Below are 20,454 nucleotides of genomic sequence, written 5' to 3' on the forward strand. Positions count from 1 at the left end.
GCCTGGCTCTTATTCCTAGACATTGTGATGCAACAGTATGCAACCTGGACATAAGGAATTTTAAAATCTCCCCAGATGATTCTAATGTGCACCAAAGTTTAGGAAGCACTGTGTTAGGGTGAGACCAGGCTCACAAGAGGTGATCAAAGGACACAGCTGAGGAAGGAGAGGATTACAGATACTACCATTCAGAGCCTAAAAATCAAAATCATTGCTCAAAGTGTGTCCCACCAACCAGCAGCGTCAGAACCACCTAGGAGCCTATTTCTTTTTTTTTTTTTTTTAAAGATTTTTATTTATTTGAGAGAGAGAGACACAGTGAAAGAGGGAAGACAAGCAAGGGGAGTGGGAGAGGGAGAAGGAGGCTTCCTACCGAGCAGAGAGCCCGATGCAGGGCTCGATCCCAGACCCTGGAACCATGACCTGAGCCAAAGGCAGATGCTTAACGACTGAGCCACCCAGGCACCCCTAGGAGCCTATTTCTATGTGATAATTTTTCTAGCCTCTTTGCTACCCGTGTGGTAATTAGTCACCCATTATCTTCTGTCTTTGCCTCTCTGTGTACACTGCTCCCCTAGTAAGATCTCAACTTTCTTAGATGCAGGAACTATGTTTTCTTTAAAGAATTTCCCAAAATCTTGGATTTCTGAACTAGTAAGCCTCTGATAAGATATATTTTTAACATATATTATATATATATATTTTTAAAGATTTTATTTATTTATTTGACAGGGAGAGATAGCGAGAGCAGGAACACAAGCAGGGGGAGTGGGAAAGGGAGAAGCAGGCTTCCTGCCAAGCAGGAGCCCAATGTGGGACTCAATCCCAGGATCCCGGGATCATGACCCGAGCCGAAGGAAGACACTTAACAACTGAGCCACCCAGGCGCCCCTTTAACATATATATTTTTAAAAATATTTTAGGTAAAATTTTCTTAAAATTTTAAGGACCCACAGAGGTTACCAATGTTTTATTATGCTAAAGACAATTTAAAATTTTTAAAAACTACCATTGATCAATACCTTTATTTCAAAAGAAAAGTCATTTTAACATAAAAAAAAATTAGTAGGGATAATTTCAGAATTTAAACTTCAGCTTTACAGAAAATGCACTGTCTTATCTTTATTTTTCTGGTGATAATTTCACCATAGCCCAGACTCTAGTCCAAGCACTAGGATTTGGGAACCCTTGCTATAAATAAAAGTAACAGAATCTGAAGCAAAGAAGATAATAATAATGTTTCTGGTTATTAAAGGAATTTAAGTTATTATGGTACAACATAAGGAATATAAATGGCACAGTATAGAAAACATCAATTAGGAGGGAAATGAAAGAGGTATTATAATGTTGGGCCAGAGCCTATCAAATATAAACTTCAAGCAAAGTTTACTTATTGGAGCTAAGCTTGAGGCATCTATCACCTGTCCTCAGGATTCCAATGAAATCATAAAATATCCTAATATTCTGTGACCAGAACTGGTTGGTTTCTGTCTTCCCTACACTTATCTTGGGCCCCAAGGGACCATAGACTGGCAAAAGTGGTGAGGGAACAGTGCTCACCCTAGAATCAGTAAAATATATACTAATGGTTATAGCCATACACTAAATCACTACTCAGCAATAAAAAACAAATTGATAAACAACCTGGTGAATCTTAAAAATACCATGCTGAAAGAAGCCAAACATACAACACATGTATTTACTATGAGATTTCATTTATATGAAATTCTTAGGAAAGGCACAGCTAATCTAGAGTAACAAAAAGCAGATCACTTGCCTGGGGCTAGAGAGGAGATTGAGAGCGAAAGAGCAAAGATTACATTTTAGGGTGATAGAAATGTTCTATAGGTTCATTATAGTGGGGGTTAAACAAGTGTATACTTTGTTAAAATTCATTAAATTATACACTTCAAATGGGTACATTTTATTATATATAAATTATACCTCAATAAATCTGATTTTATTTATTTTTTAAGATTTTATTTTATTTTATTTTATTTGAGAGAGAGAACGCAAGCAAGAGAGGAGAAGAAGGAGCAGCTGAGGGAGAGGGAGAAGCAGGCTCCCCACTGAGCAGAGAGCCCCACACAGGACTTGATTCCAGGACCCTGGGACCATGACCTGAGCAGAAGGCAGCCACTTAACAGACTGAGCCACCCAGGCGCCCCAATAAAGCTAATTTTAAAATACATGTGTTTATATACATATATATGTATATGTCTGTGATTCTTTTTTAGAGTTTGGAAATATAAAGAGAGATATGTCTGATTTCTCCAGAAAAATGTATATATGTGAAGTTCTATATATAATTTAGAGGCTTCAAAGATCAATATCTCAAAGCCCATGGATCCTAGATGAAGAATCTTAGTATGTGCCTGTATAAATCCAGTATTTTAAAAATCTTAAGGTTAGCCTGAGTGTATGTATACATTGTCTATAATGAGGATAAGGAGAGGATTAGTCACAAAAGCATATTTTTGTAAAGTATGTAAACCAGTGGGCAGGTGGCTCAATGATCAAAAAGAGTCATGCTTTATTTATATACTCATTAACATTACTTTCAAGCAAGTGTACTAAGTATAGAAGCTTTCATTTCCATCAGTAACTTACCCTTGGCTTGATGGTGTAGATTATAAAACTCACGGGCAATGCTATCTGCCAACTTCTCACACCATTTCTTTGATGGACAGAAAAGTAATACTGAATGGTTATCACAAATGGTCTCATAACATAAACTAACAACATGGTCCTCATCTCCCTAAGAAAGAAAGAGAAATAGTCACTCTAATGGTCCTTTCAAAACATTTTCACATCAGTTTAAAGTCACTCATTTTGCTTCATGGGGAAGGTTTTTTTCTACTGAAAGGCATAATAAAAATCAGTTACAAAGTCAATAACAAAGAAAAAGCAAGCGAAAAAGAGAAATAAACTTCCTTATAATGCAAGGTGAAAAGGAAATATTTTCTATTAATTCAACTAGTATTTATTGACTTTGAACCCTCAGCCAATGGGGATATAATGGTAAGCAAAAGAAAGTCAAAGTCCTATCTTTAAGGGGGTTAGGTCTCACTGGGGAAACATATTAAGGTACAAAACAAATAAATGTAAAATACAATTATTAGATGTACTATAAAAGAATTTTATGATGTTTCGAAGCCTCATATTTGACATAAATTTGACAGAAAAAAATCAAAGAGGTTTCTCTGGAAAAATTATTTAGCTGTGATACAAAGGAGGGGAGGCATTATTTCAATGAAAGGTAACTGGCAGACAGTGGAAAAATTTCAGGCAGAACAAAGCATATGTAAATGCCCTGCGGTAGCCCAGTGAGTTCCCAAAACTGGAAGGGGTGTTTGACTGGATTAATTAATTCATCCATCCATTCACCCAATGAACAAACATTTACTATGTACCAGATATTGTCCTAGGTACTGGGGATAAAGAATAAAGCAGAGAAAAAGCTCTTTCCTCAAAGTGTTACTACGCCAGTAGGAAGGGAGAGATAACAAAAACAAGAAAAGTAAAATACAGAATTTTGAAAAGTGATAAAAAGAAAAAGAAAATGGAAAATAGGGACCAGGAATGGGAGGACACTGTAATTTAGACAAGGTGGCCAGGGAAGGTCTCAGAAAGTGACTTTTGAGTAAAGGTCCAAAGGTGAAAGAGTAAACCATACTGATGCCTCGGGGGGGGGGAAGGCATTCCAGAAAGAAAGAACCTGAGGTGGAAGATTCTTGGCATATTATGGAACAGCAAATAGTCTGTGGAGGGAATGAGAAGGAAAGTAGTAGGTGAGGTCAGAGCACTAAGGGGTGGGGACAGATCATGTACGGTCTTATAGCCTACCAAAAAGAGGCTGGCTTTCATTCTAAACAAAACAAGGAACCATTTCAAGGGTGGGAACATAATGGTTATGTTTTCTGATGTTCATGTTAAATAGATCATTAGCTCCTGATTTAAGCATAGACTGAAAGGGAGAAGGTGGGAAGCAGAGAGATCAATTAGGAGACTATTTCAATAATCCAGGTAAGAGTTGAAAGTGATTCAAATAGGGTGGAGGCAGAGACATACCAACAGAAAAAGATTAACAGGAGAGCAAATGAATGTGTTTACATATTTGTTGAGGTACCAAGGCACAGTCTGATGAAATTTGGGGTACAGAGCAAAGCAACTGAGGAAGATTCCATGCCAGACATACAGAGACTACAAATGCCTATCTAGGAGAGGACTGAAACACATGAATTTACTCCTATTCCCAGCTCTAGCGTTTCCGTACTCGGAGGAACAGCTCTACACAAAAAGAGAAGATGTCCCACTCCACAGATGATGAGGCAGGTTTTTAACTCAGGATTGAAGAATCAGACTTAAAAAAATACTGTGAACTAAAATTTTTTAAGTGTATTTACGGGTGTGTGAGAGAATTTATAATTTATCAAGCACTTCCTAGATGCCAGACAAAACCATCCTTCATTCCTAGAATAAGTATTACATCCCACTGTCTAGATGAAGATAGTATATTCAGAGAGGTTTTGTGATTCAAGTAATATCAGCCATATCAAGTGTCTCTATTATGTATCAGAGGTAGGTCTGACTCTAAAAATGATGTTTTTCCCTTTTACTATATATTATACCTACTACTTAACAAAAGTTAATTTTCCACATTAGTGCTTAGTGTAAACTAAGCCATAAGAAAATCTTTTCCCAGGGCGCCTGGGTGGCTCAGATGGTTAAGCATCTGCCTTCGGCTTAGGTCATGATCCCAGGGTCCTGGGATCGAGCCCCGCATCGGGCTCCCTGCTCCGTGGGAAGCCTGCTTCTCCCTCCTCCACTCCCCCTGCTTGTGTTCCCTCTCTTGCTGTGTCTCTCTCTGTCATATAAAAAAAACAAACAAACAAACAAAAAAACAACAAAAAAAAAGAAAATCTTTTCCCAGTTAAAAAGAAAAATCTACAAAATTAGGTATTTTTTATTATTTATATTATCTTTTATTATACTTATTAAAAAAGATAATCATTTAAATTGAAGGCACAACTGGGGCACCTGGGTGGCTCATTCAGTTAAGCATCTGCCTTCGGCTCCGGTCATGATCCCAGGGTCCTGGGTTCAAGCCCTGCATCGGGCTCCCTGCTTAGCGGGGAGCCTGTTTCTCCCTCTGCCTCTGCCTGTCTCTCCCTCTGCTTGTGCTCTCTCTCTCTCTGTCAAATAAATAAATAAAACCTTTAAAAAAATAAATAAATTGAAGGCACAACTATATTTCTTCTCTCACCATCACCACCAATTATTTAAGATGAAACCATTAGCTTAATATTAATAATCCTTCTGATGGATATGTAAAGCATATTCAACTACATTGCAACCCCTAATTTATATAACTCAAAAAAATGTTAACTTCTAGAAAATGCAATCAAACACAAAATACTAGGAGTAGTGATGTAAAAATACTGACTTACCTTTACTTGTAGATTGGGATGAAATTCCCTCACAAGCTTCATTGAAGAGTCATATATAGAATTTCCAATTTTTACTGACTCTAACAGTGGTACAGGACGAAAGTTGGTGTGGTAGAGTTCAGCATTCAACCAGGAAGCTACAATCTCCAAATTAGGAAGAGTAGCACTCATGCCAACAATCTGCACGGCATTAGATAGAGAACTGGCTAAATTTGCCTGGCTGTGGAAAACAAATGAAAATGATGTTCAGAGATATATAGTATTAGTTACAAATAGTGCTGCTAACAGTATTTTTGGTCATGTCCTTGGGTCCATACACCCATACATTTTTAAGGTATACACCTAGAAGTAAAATTACTGGGTTATAGATCATCTTCAATTTTATTGATGTCAAACTGTTTTCCAAAGAGACTGTACTAAAGTATCTCCATGATCCATGTGTGTTTTATTGTTCTACATCTTGTCACCACTTAGTATTGCCAATCTTTTTAACATTAGCCATTTTGGAGAGTGTGTGGTAATATCTCTTTGAAGAAGTAGTTTACATTGCCTTGATTACTAATGAGATTAAGTATCATTTCATGTTTATGGACCATTTGGATACCATCTTATAAATGCCTGTTGAAGGTGCTTGCCCACTGATATATTGAGTTTTTTCTTCTTGATTTGCAGAACTGTTTGAATGTTCTGGATAATGACTTTCCTCTTTCATTAATTTTTGCTCTTGTCTTTATTATTTCTCTCCTTCTACTTTCTGTGGCATTATTTTACTACTCTAAGTTCTTGAGATGAATAATACATTAATTTTTCAGTCTCTCTTCTTCAGTAATACATGCATTTTATACTATCAATTCCCCTTTAAACTTAAACTACATTTCCCAAGTTTTGTTAGGAGATATACTTTCAATTCAAACTATCTTCCAATTTCTACTGTGATTACTTTTTTGACCCAAAAATGGGTAAAAGGCTATTTCCCAATTTCCAGGGGACATATGCCTCTCCTATACTTATTTTTTAGTTTAATTCCATTTGTCAGAGAATATATTTTAAATTACTTGAATCCTTTAAAATATATGGCTTTATGGCCCAGCATAGAGCGACGTTTTATTATGCACACTGAAAAGAACATATATTCTGCTTTTATTTGGTAATTCTTCTACATACATCCATTAGGTCAAATTTGCTCATTGCATTAGTCATATCTTCTATATCCCTACTGATTTGGTATATAGATAATTATCTCCATGTTTTCTCATATACTGAAAAAGAGGTGTTAAATCTCCCTAAACTGAAACATAAGAGCTCCCAGATTGAAAGAATCTATTGAGCAACAAGCACAATGAACGAAAATGAAACACCAAGACATATTGGTGTGAAATTTCACAACACTGAGGAAGAAAAGGAGCCCCTAAAAACTCCCAGAGAAAATTAAAAAATTTCATACAAAGGATAAAGGATAAGCATGGCATTGGATTTCTCAACAGTAACAAGAGAATGAAGTAAGGTCTTAAAAACTCTAAAGGAAAAATATTTAAAACCTTGACTTCTATACCTGGACAATCTATGAAATAACTGTAAGGCATTTTCAGATATGCAAACTTTCAAAAAAAATCATGTGAATAGACTGTACACTAAAATAAAGTGGAACATCCTGGAAGATGTCCCCACCAAAATGAGGAAGTAAATCAAGAAAAAAATATGTTATCTAAAAAAGGGGGACTCTGACTCAAGCAAAAAGCAATAGGAATAAATGATAAAGAAAGATCCTAAAATAAGTACTACGCAGCACATATATAGTTTACCCACATAACCAGATTAGAACAATTCAGAAGTCTTTTGGAGAAACTTCAAGAAGATGAATTTGGTAGAATAGCAAATGTGTTAGAACATATTGGATGGAGATTTACATAAGGGGGAAAGAGGCTGAGGATCAATCAGTGAAAAGGACAGAGAAAACCAAGCCATCAAACAAAAAAGATATTTATTAATTTCAGAGAAAACAAAAAGTTATTTAGAAGGTAAAAGTAATCATAATACACTACATGACTCGGTTGGCAAAGGCATTTATATAGTCCTAACAGTGTAACATTAAATACTGATCTAAGCAAAATTATGGCATAACAGTATTTGGAGAATGGGAAGATGATGAGAGGACAAAGAGAGACTGTGGGGTCAGGTGGGAGGAGATTGGGTTGGGTGAGTAAAGATTTTAAAGAAGAGCTAGATCTTCATCTTTCATAGTAGGTAGTCAATACATAATGTGTAAAACTAAAAACACAAGTGGCTACATTTAGAAATAACACTGTAAATAAATTTTTTTAAAGCTGTAAGAGTTGAAAGTAGTTGCCTCTGGAAAGAGGGGATGAAGAAATGTTATTTTTCAAAATTAGCCTTGACTGCTCAAATAGAATGATGTATAACTGACAAATACAAAAACTGGATTTTTAAAATTTTACCATAAAAGTGGTGAACAATCCAAAATTTTAAAATGTTTACAAAATCATCTAAAATCACTCAGTCTTAAGTACTTCTTTTGGAACAAAAATGAACTGCTGTACATGAGTTTGTTCTAAATAGGTATTATTCTCCTTCTTTAATTTGTTTAATTCATACTTACTACGCACTTCTGCAAACACTTTCTCAACACTGCTTAGAATCTCAGGAACTCAGTTATTTCAGGTACTCACCAAGATGCTGACTTGTGAGTAATATAGCAAATCTTAGTGAGCAAAAGCTCCAGCAGATACCCTCGGTGAGAGTCTCCCAGCATATGCAATTCATCCACAACCACCATTCCTAAAGAGATTATCCAGATACTAGGTTTTACAAAATTTCACAATTTCAAGAAAAATTTTAAAGACTCAGTATCTTATATAGTAAGTAGCTGTCATTACTACAGTATATTGCAGGTGATACAAATTTCTAACCATAAAACAAAAATCAGATTTCACATAATAGACATTCCTTTCTCAAGACATTTCAGACATCATAAGTGGTCCTACTATAATGTATTCTGGATCTAAAAATCAATGATTAGCTAACGCAGAGGAAACTGCCTCTCATTACTCAGGTACTTCTTTATTGGCAACCTTGTAGAAATACACGTACAATGAGATATCAAATACATGCTAGGACAGTTATTCAGTGTATTGACTTTTCTATGGGGGAAAACAACCAGGGCAACCAACAATACTGATGTTAGAAAGTTGCTTAGAAAAACAAAATCAGGGGCGTCTGGGTGGCTCAGTCGTTAAGCATCTGCCTTCGGCTCAGGTCATGATCCTGGGGTCCTGGGATGGAGCCCCGCATCAGGCTCCCTGCTCGGCAGGAAGCCTGCTTCTCCCTCTCTCACTACCCCCTGCTTGTTTTCCCTCTCTCGCTGTGTCTCTCTCTGTCAAATAAATAAAATAAAATCTTTAAAAAAAAAAAAAAAAGGAAAACAAAATCAGATCAAGAAGAAAGAAATGATTTTAAGGGATGTTTTTGTTTGATGATGATAGGTAATGAGTCACTCTACTACAAAACATAAGTATGTTTTGTCTACCAGAATCCTCTTCTCCACTACTTGGAGAATTAAACCAGTCTGTGCACTTGGAATAATGCTCAAGAATTACTGAAAAGTTAGTACCAACCAATGCCTTCTTTAAACAGTCATAAGATCATGGTTTTCACAGGCACTGGTATCCCCCCGACAAAGCCTCCCCACCTAAATCAAGATCTTTCAGACCCATTTCCTAATGGCACATGATGCTCCTTTTCCTCATCAGTAAGCTATCTCAAAAATCATATGGCATGATAAGTTATTTCAGTTTACTCACTCAGTCATTCAAAAAATATCTGTGCTAGGTATATTGGATATCACATTTAATAAGATTCTATTGCAATCCTTGAGATATTTAAAATCCAATGGGGTTACAAGTGATAAGACAATTCTGATACAAATTGATGAATGTGATTTCTCTAAGCTTTACAGAGCAGAGCCATGTCTTATTAATCTTTGATTTCATTCCCCACTCCTACCCTACCCAACTTTACCATTTAAGTTCACCAGGATCTCAGTGAGTAGCTAACTGACATGAGTTGCTGCTTCTGCTGATGCTACAACCATTCTCTCCCTGCTGCTACCTCTACATAGACTTTCCTAAGTGGTTACAAAAAAAAAAAAAAAGTATTAAGGTAGAAAACCTTGGAACCCGGAATTCCAAACTCATATACAGTGTCAGCTTCTATAGCTCCATACCATTTCCCTGCTAAATGGTAACCTCTAAGTAAAGGCCAAATCTAGATATCCTAGCACCAGAATATGATAATGAATACATACTAACTGCGGATATGGCAGAAACAGCCCCAGCATGCTTCCTTCTATTCCCAGTAAAGTTTAGACAGAAAACAAGCAATGAGAAATGACTTGAGGGCTCAAGGATATCCTCTGTGTTTTGTAAAGTGCAAACATACAGGGAAATAGTCAATAACAGCAAGCAAAAAAACTTTTTTTTTTTAAACACAGAGTTCCTAATATTACAGATGCCAATTCTCAACTCCATAAGCAGATGACAGATAATAAGAAAAAAATGGGACATATAGAAATCACAACAGCTCCACTCCATTCCATCAAAAATTAGCAACAGAAAATATTTGCTTATTTCCTACTTTTCTTACCTAATAGATCCATCTTATTTTCCTCTATGAGGCGATTGATCAGACCATTGGCTCTCTCGATTGTGCAGACAGCAATATCCAAGGAAGAGAAATGCCCTGTTGGAGAGGCACTGCCCATATAACCGTCCACATTTATTCCTACTTCCTGAAACAGACTCTGAATTGAGTGAAAAGGAACAATACAAGTAAAAATACTTGAAATTCATGAATTGTAGATTGGTTCTATCCCAGAATACAGACATAAGTATCCAAAGATATTTATTAGATTACTGTTGGTTGTTCCTGGCCAGGACACACTGTTTTTTGGGGTTTTTTTTAGTATCACATGCTAAAAATATGAAGTTTAGAACTGACAAAACTCAGAACAGAGATTTTCTGTTAAGACAGAGTCCCATAGAAGTATGCCATTTTAACGATTACATTAATACAGCACTTCTAAGAGTTATTTATAGAAATTAAAATTGAAAGAAAACTACCTTAAGCACTAAATTTTTAATCTAATGAACATGCAAGAAACTAGCTCTTTTTTAAAACACAAATGTAACATTTTAAGAAACAAATTTATACTTCATGAAAAAATTATTCTCATTATCCCACAATTTTTTATACAATAGAAGTTTTCAAAAGTCCAATGCAGTGGGACCTTGATGTTAATTTTTTTTTTTTTTTTTTTTTTGTAGTTTAACTTTAACTAACATACCTTCTCAATAAAAAGGATCCTTTCATCATTTTGTTACTTTGGTCTAAGTTGAGAGGATGTTACCATGTAGGACCAGCTTTGTTGGCTATTTGGCCTCTGAAATAACTGTTAAAAAGATTTATAGAACCATAGAACTTTAGAGCTGTTCATTCAATAAAATATTTCTGAGTGTTATTGAGTTAACCCATAGTATTAGGGTTAAAATCCTCATTTTACCAATGAAAATACTGAGGTCCAGGAGATTATGTGCCTGGCCTGAAGATATAGTTAATGGCAAAACTGGGACTAGAACCCAGATTTTTTGACTACCAGTATAATAGTCTTGCCATTGCAACATATTTTTTCACTGCAGAGATCACAACAGTAAATGTATTCTATTTAATGAAACACTGTTATTTGTAAAAATGCCTTAAAAACCAGTGAGTAGCATACAAATGAAAAATGCTATTATTCATTTTTGCAGAACAGACCACAGGCCTGAAGCTTTACCTACGCACCAATGGATCTTGTTCTTCTTCCCCTAACTACTCCCAAATGGCCCTCAGTTAGGATAGGATATGTTTCTTTAAACACTCTCCTTTCCGTGCTTCACTTTAATTCTACTATTCAGTTAAAATGCTGTTTTTTAATTTATATGTTTAAATACTAATTGAAATATTCTGTTCACTTCCTAAGGAAAAGTTCATAAATTTTAACACAATTTTCAATTACTGTTTTGATTTAATGACCCTTTCTCCTTTATGCAATAATAAAAAAGTTTCTCTTCATAAATGGTCAACTTTTAAAGCTACTTTGGGATGCAATAAAAGAAACCTTTATTAACACAGCTGCCAATAATAGGTCTTATTACAATAATGTTCTTAGTACAAGAACATTACCTGAAGATAGTATTTCTTCTCTTTAGCCACAGAGACAAAGGGCAAAATAAACAAAGCTTTCTTCCGCATTTCCAAAACTCGCTTCAACATAAGTAATTCAGCAACAAGAGTCTTCCCAGCGCTTGTAGGAGCTAAAACATATTATTCCACAAGGTTATTACAAAGAGAAGTGATATTTGATATACTGCATTAATTAATGTTTTAAGCCATATCCAGTAACTACAGAGCCTTAGACTAGCCTATCATTAAGGCCCCTACTAGCATCTGAAAACTTTATTCACTTACAGGACCCTGACTTCAAACCAGCACTCTAAATAGCCTCACACTGAAAACAGAAAATTATTAAACAAATCCTTTTATGAACAATAAATGATGAATACTTAGTCCCTAGCCTGTATCTACCGATCCTTTCCTTTAAGTGCTGAATGATTAAAAGCCCTGCTTTGAGGAAGGAGATAAACAAGTTTAATATATTGTGGTAGGAACCATGATAGAAGTTGAGAGAGAAGAGCTATAATGAAGTTTATGGAAAGGAAACACAACTTATGAGACGAGAAGGGAAGAGGAAAGGAATGCCAAGCAAAAGAAACAGCATGTGCAGAAGCCTGGAGGAAAGCCTGGTAAGTTCAGAGGGCAGCAATTTAGTAAGCCTGAAATAAAACCAGGAGGAGTAAGAGAAGAGATATGAACATATCACATGAAAAAGAATTTTATAATCCCACCACATAAGGAATTTAGAATTTATCCTGAAAGCAATGTAGAGTGACTAGTGAGTTTTACGAAAAGGAGTGGCAAGATCATATTTGTACTCTATAAAGACCACTTTGCAAGCAGAGGCAGAATAAAACCAGAGAGAAAATATAAACTAGTTATAAGGCTATTGCATAATCTACAAGAAAGAGGATAATAAACTAGGTAGTGTACCTAAAAACAGAGAGTAGTCAAAATCAAGATATTTGGGTGGCTCAGTCGGTGGGGCATTTGACTCTTGATTTCCACTCAGGTCATGATCTCAGGGTGGTGAGACTGAGCCCCCATCAGGCTCCACACTCAGGGAGGAGTCTGCTTCTCTCCCCCTCTCCCCCTTCTTCTGCCCCTCCCCACGCACTCACGCTCTCGTGTGTACTCTCTCTCTCTTAATAAATCTTTAAAAAAAAAAAAAAGATACTTGATAATATACACTGGACTTGGTGATTAATTGACGTAAGCTGGCAACCAGAAATATGAATGATACTCAAGTTTTGGTTTAAGCAGTTGAAATGGTCAGGCCATTCTACCACTGCCACCAGTTAGTAATTATTATGTACATTCTATATGCCAACAACTGTTCTAAGCCTTCGGTCATGCTTTCTATTAATATGCTCTATATTAATTACCACAGGCATTAACTGTAAGTTTTCAAACCCAACCAATCTGACTCCACAGCCTGAACTTATTGTACCTAATGATAACTATTGGCTGAAGCATTAATTAAAAATCTGGATGACTCACAACTTCAGAAAAAACTGATACAAAGAAAGTGCATCTTATCAAATGGTAAGTTCTAAAGTCAGTGAGTAAAAAGTTTGTTAAAAAGTATGAATGTCAGAGTTGCCCCTGAAAGCCTATATAAGTCTTCTATATGGTAAATTACATATGTTTTTGTGTATACAACCTTGTACAAGCAGGTCAACGTATATAACATTATACATTATGTATTTATAATAATACAATAAATACATTATAAGTGTATTTATTATAAATACATAATGTATAATGTTCACACACTCTAAAGCAACTGAGATCAACCAGGGGAAGAGCAGATTTACATTTCCCTTGCACTCTCATCCTGGGACATGGTTGTTAAGAGGAAAGACAAGCAGAATAGCTCTCTTTAAATTGTCTGCTTTTTCGCTCCCCACACTCACCAATATAATGGAATTTGCATAATTTAAATACGCATATGATGAGACTCCACTTTTCCTATTTTAAGACTTTCTCTAGTTATAAAGCAGTTTCATTCACTTTTAAAACTACCTCATAACTACTACCTTTTAAATTACTTCATAACTACCTCAAGGGTATCCTTTATATTCATGTCATAAAGTAGTACAGAAATTAATGTGCACAAATTTGAATACCTGAATAGACTAAATTCTTTCCTTCCAGGACTCGTCCAAGCAAAAGGCACTCTGCCTGCCATTCAAACATCTTTTTTACACCAAAACTGTGGTATTTTTCCAGAACCGCTACAGGAAGTCCCCAGTTTGCCAACAGCAACTTGTCTATTTGATCGTCAGGAATTGTCTGCTTGCATTCCCCTTTCAGGAAAGAAAAAAGTAATTAATAGTTGAACCTAATTCTAACATATGACTTCAGCTGTTAGTCTTCCACTGTGTTTTGGAATTCCTACGTGTTGGACTGAGGCTATCTATATAAAGCACATCCTGACATAAAGCACTTCCTGTATAAGGATCTGTAAGGAGTACTGGGCACTATTAGGCGTGAGCCCCCGACAGGTGATTAGATCTGGCTGACTAGGAAGTTGTTTCTGTAAAGGTCTAAAGACCCACAAACCACTTGAATATTATTACCAGGCTGTCGCCCAATCTGCACGTCCATGTCCTAACAGAAAGTGGCCTGCCACGCTAGGCCAGAGTCACAAACTGAAAAGGGGAGTAGAAGTCTACCGGGCTGTGCAAACCACGCAAGCTCTGTGCTGAAACTACACCTCCCCACACGTGGCTGGGCAGAGCTGCCCACCTCGCCCGCGGCCCCTCAAGCGCCCGGGAGTACCTGCAGCTGCGGCCTGCGGTCGGCCGCGGTCCTTCAAGCAGCGTCCCAGACCCGGCGGCGGACTCAGCACGGGCCCCGAGGGGAGCAGGGGGCTGTCCCTGCCGTCACCGCCGCTTCCCGAGAAGGAGTCCGAGCCTGATGCTGAACGCCGCCGTTTTCCACTCCAGCGAGGAAGATTCATCGCGAACTCTCCTCGGCGATTCAGGGAAAGTCACAGTCCCAGCGTCCTCCCGCTCCGGAGAAACTGGGCCTGGTGACAGGTGCAGCCTCCATCTTCCCGCCTCGGCTTTCAAACTCAGGCCTCCCAGCCCGCCCCCGGAACCATAGAGTTCTCAGTGGTGAGAGTAACCTGAGAACCATAGAGTCGTGGGGAAGGAGCGGCTTCGCTGGTGTCTTAGACCTCCAGCCTTTCGCCTCGTTTGTAGGTTAGGGTCAGAGGAGCCGAGTTGCACCTACATCAAGGGGCGGGGGCGAGGGAACGACTCTGTATGTATAACCTGTATTTATAATCAGCCTGGCCTAAGCACTTTCTTTTTGTCTATTTCTTGTTTGAATAGAAGATTTGCTAACTTCATGAGTTGCCCGTAATAGGTAGCTCAGGGAAGTAACTCTTTTTAACATATTGATATTAAAAAAAATTACAGATTATGTGTGCAAGTACATATAGTACAAGTCTGGGAAACAGCTTTTGAGAATCAATTCTGTGAAAACCCTATCTTATTTAAAAAATGTTTTTGAATGGCAATATTCTAAAATTCCACAAGATGGAGACATTACTCCATGAAGGAAACATTTTTCCTCGTTCTTTTTTATGCACGTTCTCTGCATTCATTCACTCAATCATTTATTGAGCACCTTCTGTGTACTAGCCATCTGGGTAAATGGCAGGGAAATGGCATTAAATGGTTTCTGCTCTCAAAGAGAAAGAGCCTAGAGAAGGAGACAGACATTAAACTAATTAATTAATAATTTAAAATTGTACTAATGTTCAGGCAGAAATGAACAGTGCCATCAAAAAAATGGAAGAACTCCTAATTTACATTGTAGTCCTGGAAGAACTTCCTGAGATGCAGTATAGTATAGAGGTCAAGAGTGAAATTCTAGAGCCAACAGTCTAGGTTTGAAGACTTAATAACTATATGATTTTGGACAACTTGCTTAACCCCTTTGTGCTTCCTTTCTTGTGTGTATATGATAAGGATAATAATAGCAAACTATTTGGTTATTATGAGCACTAAATAAGTCAATATGGGTAGAGTGCTTAGAACAGTGCCCTCCACATAATAACTACTATTCAAAGAAAGTGATATTTAAGCGTTCTAATACTGCTTCCAATTTTTAAGGGAAAATAATAAACCAAAAAAATCTCTCACAAATCTCACACTATTTTTATTTCGTGAACTATGATCAAATGAGGAAAATAATTAGGAAGGAAATGCAGGGAATAGTTTATGTCATCCCAGTAAAAATCCAAGAGAATATTTTCAAACTTACAGTTTATTTCAAACATTCAACATGTTTCTAATTTTAAAAAAAAACCTCGGATAAATAAAGAAAGCTACTTTTCAAAAATATTTAACAATTTTGTTATGCTAACAGGTATTGTAATAATTAATGCTAATACACCAGAAGTATTTCCCATCTTTTAATTGTGTCTGAGCTTGTGTTCCTTGGGGTTTTATTTGTGGTAATTCTTCAAGGTCTGAGTTAAAATCTTCCAGAGGGGGTGCCTGGCTGGCACAGTTGGTAGAACATGTGACTCTTGATCTCCCAGTAACAAGCTTGAGCCCTGTTGTGTTTACTTAAAAATAAGGGTTTACTTAAAAAATAAATAAAATAAACAAAATCTTCCGGAAGAAAAATATTTGGACATATTTCTTCCAGTTACCTGGGAGACATACGAGGTATGGTATGGGCCACTTTAAACTTAATCTCTGGGTTGATGTTTTTTAAAGATGGACAAGTAGTAAAATGATGGATGTTAGACACCAGAGCCAAATTTGGACGAGCCTTCAGCCTTACCATCTCAATCTGCAGATCGGATATTTCTCTGCTTTACTTACTAAAGGCGCTTCCGTTCTTGGGTTTTGGCTTTATATTTTTTAGATCTTACCTCTCACCTGTTGGGAGTCCCAGACTCCTATCCCCCAGAATATATAATCCATTAAAATCCACACTCTAGACCACCAGGGATCAGAAGACATCACTATGGGAAACTTTGGTTCTAGTGCTTCACCTACTCTTTTAGAATGTTTGATTATTTGATTGACATTTCTGTCCTACAAGGAATTCTTCTATTTTTACCAGTTTAGTCATGAATTTTTTTTAAATGTATTTGTTACATAGCATCCAGAATTTTAAGAAAGTGTGCTGTACTAGAAGTGGTTTCTTGTTCAGCCTAATATTGCTGAAAACAGAAGCAAAGGAAACTCAAATAACAATAGATGTACATTCAAATGTGTCATCTGATGATTTTAATAAGTTTGCACAAATAACAAAGTGATTTTTCCATTGCAGAGGCTGTATAGAAAAATAAAATTTATTCAAACTACATTTGTGAATTGACTAAGACAAAGTCATCTACTCACACTGAAGAAATTCTGTGCTTCTCACATGAACGGAGGTGATTTGTGAAAAAAAAAAAAAAAAGGAAAGGAAAGAACCAGAAAATACACAAGATCAGAAATGGGATGCAAGTGGTGCTAATTGGAGCTAATGTGTTCAGAATAAAGGAGATACCAATTAAGAGGATTTTCTGCTTGAAGTTCAGTGGTTCTAAACTGAACAAGTGCAGTGCCTACACTTGAGAATCCCCTGGGGAGCTTTAAAACTACTATCCTACTCCTAGAGATTCTGATATAATTGGTCTGGGATAGGCTCTAAGCACTGGAATGCCTTAAAAGCTCCCCAGGTGTTCCTAAAAGGTTGCTGGAATTGAGAACCCCGGGTGTAATCCCGGTGTAATTTGGGGAGCTGCAGACTTGAATTCAGGTGGCTTCCACGAGAAAGTTTTAATAAGAGGCTTCAATCAACAAGAAACTCTGAAAAAGACCTATTTCTCCACAGTGTCCCAAAGAACTAGTAGAAATAGCTTGCTTACAGGTAGGGTTAGAAGCAAAATTGAAATAATCTCAAAGGTCCAGGTTAAAACATCAGAAAGCCAACTTACAGGTGGCAAAACTAAACTGTGAATGCCTAAAAGAGACTAAATCACTAGAATATGTAAGTACACAAGCTATAACTTCCAAATTTATATATAGCTGTTCTCCCACTTCTCACATGGCAATACCATTGATTGCTTGTGCAGTAAATACCAAGCACACACTATGAGGAAGAGAGATAAGCAATAAAACTGGGAATCCTAAGGGTATGATTTTTGGAGTAGAAAGAGCCTTTGCTTAAATGGGGAAAGGGGTGAGTACTCTGCTGGGGAAAAGTTGTCCAAAGGACCCTAGTGGGACAACCTCCAGATTGGTTTGGGTAGGGATGGGGGCAGGAAGTCAGATCACACAGAAGCAAGCACTCCAGGCATACCATTTGACTCTTGGAGTGTACAGTTTTAAAATTAGCCCTTATAGATTCTGAGGACTTCTCCAGAGGCTACTTTGTTTTTTCTTTGATACCCTCAACCCTGCCCCTTTTCTTATTTAGACAAAATCTTCCCCAAATCAAAAGCAACAAATGGGAAAAATGAGTGAAGATTTGCTTATGGCCAGCTGCTTTGGTGTAGAGTAGAGAATGCAGGCCTAGTGGGGGTGAATTTGTGCTCCTGTCTTCCTTTTGCATTTCCCCATTGCCTCCTTCTCTCTCCTCATTTTCACTTTATTTGCTTTTCTACTCTTCCCTTTCTGTTTACATTTAATCACTATGAAGATAGAATACTCTTATGCATAATACAATGTAAAATTTTATTTTTAATAAACTCAGAATCCTCCATGGGAAGACTTTTCTTATGATAAAGGGGACCTTACACTTACCTGTATTTCCCAGCTTAATAAAAAGACCATTAAAGTGATTCATAGATGTCCTTAAGTGTAATTTTTATTATATATTATACAATCTTTGAGCATGAATTGCTAAATAAATATATTTTAGGATTCCATCTCATTCTTTCCAAAGGTGGGACCAATTTACAAAGATCACATCTACACTGCACATTTTCATGGAGTGCACAGCCTTGGTTACATCAATGGCAAACCTAAAGGACAAGGACACACAGATATTCCTCTCCTGTATCACCTCACCTGCAAGCGCAAAGCAAGAGTGTTTCTTTTGGCTCAACAGTGTCATGACTATCTCATTATCTGAGATACTCCGAACATGATGGAAAATCTCTGGAGGCTATGACTTGGGTTGGACCATTTTCTAAGGCAAATGACATATTGTTGAGGTGTAGGTGTTTTAGTCAGTTCAGGCTGCTATAACAAAATAGAGAGATAGCAGAAATTTTTTTCTCACAGTTCTGGATACTGGAAGTCCAAGGCCAGAGTGCCAGCATGTTTAGCTTCTAATGAGAGCCCTCTTCTGGGTTGTAGAGTGCTAATTCGTTGTTGTATCCTCACATAGCCGAAAGAGAGAGAAAGAGAGCTCTCTGTGTAGCCTTGTATAAGAGCATTAATTCTGTTCATGAGGGCTCCACCCTCATGATCTAATTTCCTCCCAAAGGCCCCCACCTCCAAATACCATCACATTGAAGGTTAGGATTTCAACATATGAGTTTGGAGTCCATAACAGAAGGTAACATGTCGCCTATTCAATATGAAAATTATATGGCTCAGTCCAACACAGCAGGTCAGGCAGCTAAGCTAGAGGCAAATTAGAGGCACTAAAGATGGCAGACTTAGGTTTGAACCCCAGAGCCACCATTTTATAACACTTTGACCTTAGGCAAAATTAACTTTTTTCAACCTCAGTTTTCCTTTTCTAAAATTGAATTCATAAAAATGCCTCTCTCACAGCTTGTGGTGAGAATTATATTACATATGAAGTGCTTAGCATCACACTTGGCATGGAGTAGGCATCCAATAATTGATAGATATGATTAATCTTCCCCTGAGGTATCTTTAACATAGAAAACCCTAGAATCAATGGGAAGTCTAGCTGTTTGAGACAAAGACAAGTTGTAATATTCAGATTCACTATTATTTTTGGTGAGCAAGTTTTCTCAAACCTTGGATAGATGAATGCTATTCCCTCTCCTTAAAGCACTTTTATCCATTTCTTCACTTGGAGAGTTTCTACTTACTCTTCAGAGCTTGGCTTAAATGATGCTTCCTCAAAAAGAAGCCTTTTCTGACTCCAATAGGACCCTGAGTTTTCTTATTACTCCACTTACCTATGCTTGAGCATGACTCTGTAATAACCTGTCTTCCCCCATAGACATAAGCTCCATAGAGTCAGAGATCATGACTATTATGATTGACACAGCATATCCTGCTGGTGACAATTAAAGGCTTCTCAGGCATTCCTTCTCTAAATCTTGACTGCAGTTTTTTGAGGGAATTAATCATCTTATCTAATTCTATCAATTACTGATGGAGAGGTGTTCAAGTCTCCAAATAAAATTGCTGTTTTGTCTATTTTTCCTTTCAGTTCTATCAGTTTTTGCTTCATGTATTTGTTGTCTGGTACATACACATTTAGGATGACTAGTTCTTAGTAGACTGACCCTTTTATCTTTATGTAATGTCCTTCTCTGTCCTTGGTAATTTGCTTTGCTCTGTAATTTGTCTAATATTAAGATAGGCACTCCAGCTTTCTTTTGATTAATGTTTGCATTTTATCTTTTTCATCCTTTTATTTTCAACCTACTAATATAATTACATTTGAAATTACTTTATTGTATTATATTGTAATATTATACATTTATATTATATATAAAGATATAATTTTTATAATATATAATTATTAATTATAATTACACACTTTATATAATTTCTTAATGTATAGTATGTTATAGATATATCTTATCAAAGTCAACTGGTATTGACAT

At 36.8% G+C, this 20,454-nt stretch overlaps 1 protein-coding gene across 1 annotated transcript in view; it reads right to left on the reverse strand.

The window, feature by feature from the left end:
- The window catches only part of POLQ (DNA polymerase theta), a 124,703-nt gene extending 110,060 nt beyond the window's left edge, over positions 1–14,643 (reverse strand). Inside the window, exons 1-7 of the mRNA XM_021692492.1 lie at positions 14,463–14,643; positions 13,808–13,987; positions 11,688–11,818; positions 10,110–10,266; positions 8,138–8,246; positions 5,451–5,670; positions 2,611–2,758 (exon numbers count right to left, since the gene is read on the reverse strand). Of these exons, the coding sequence (XP_021548167.1) occupies positions 2,611–2,758; positions 5,451–5,670; positions 8,138–8,246; positions 10,110–10,266; positions 11,688–11,818; positions 13,808–13,987; positions 14,463–14,643 (1,126 nt within the window). The remainder of the gene's footprint in view (positions 1–2,610; positions 2,759–5,450; positions 5,671–8,137; positions 8,247–10,109; positions 10,267–11,687; positions 11,819–13,807; positions 13,988–14,462) is intronic.
- Between the last annotated feature and the right edge of the window lie 5,811 nt (positions 14,644–20,454).

The sequence above is a fragment of the Neomonachus schauinslandi genome, chromosome 1 (genome assembly GCF_002201575.2).
Source record: "Neomonachus schauinslandi chromosome 1, ASM220157v2, whole genome shotgun sequence".
Lineage (NCBI taxonomy): Eukaryota > Metazoa > Chordata > Mammalia > Carnivora > Phocidae > Neomonachus > Neomonachus schauinslandi.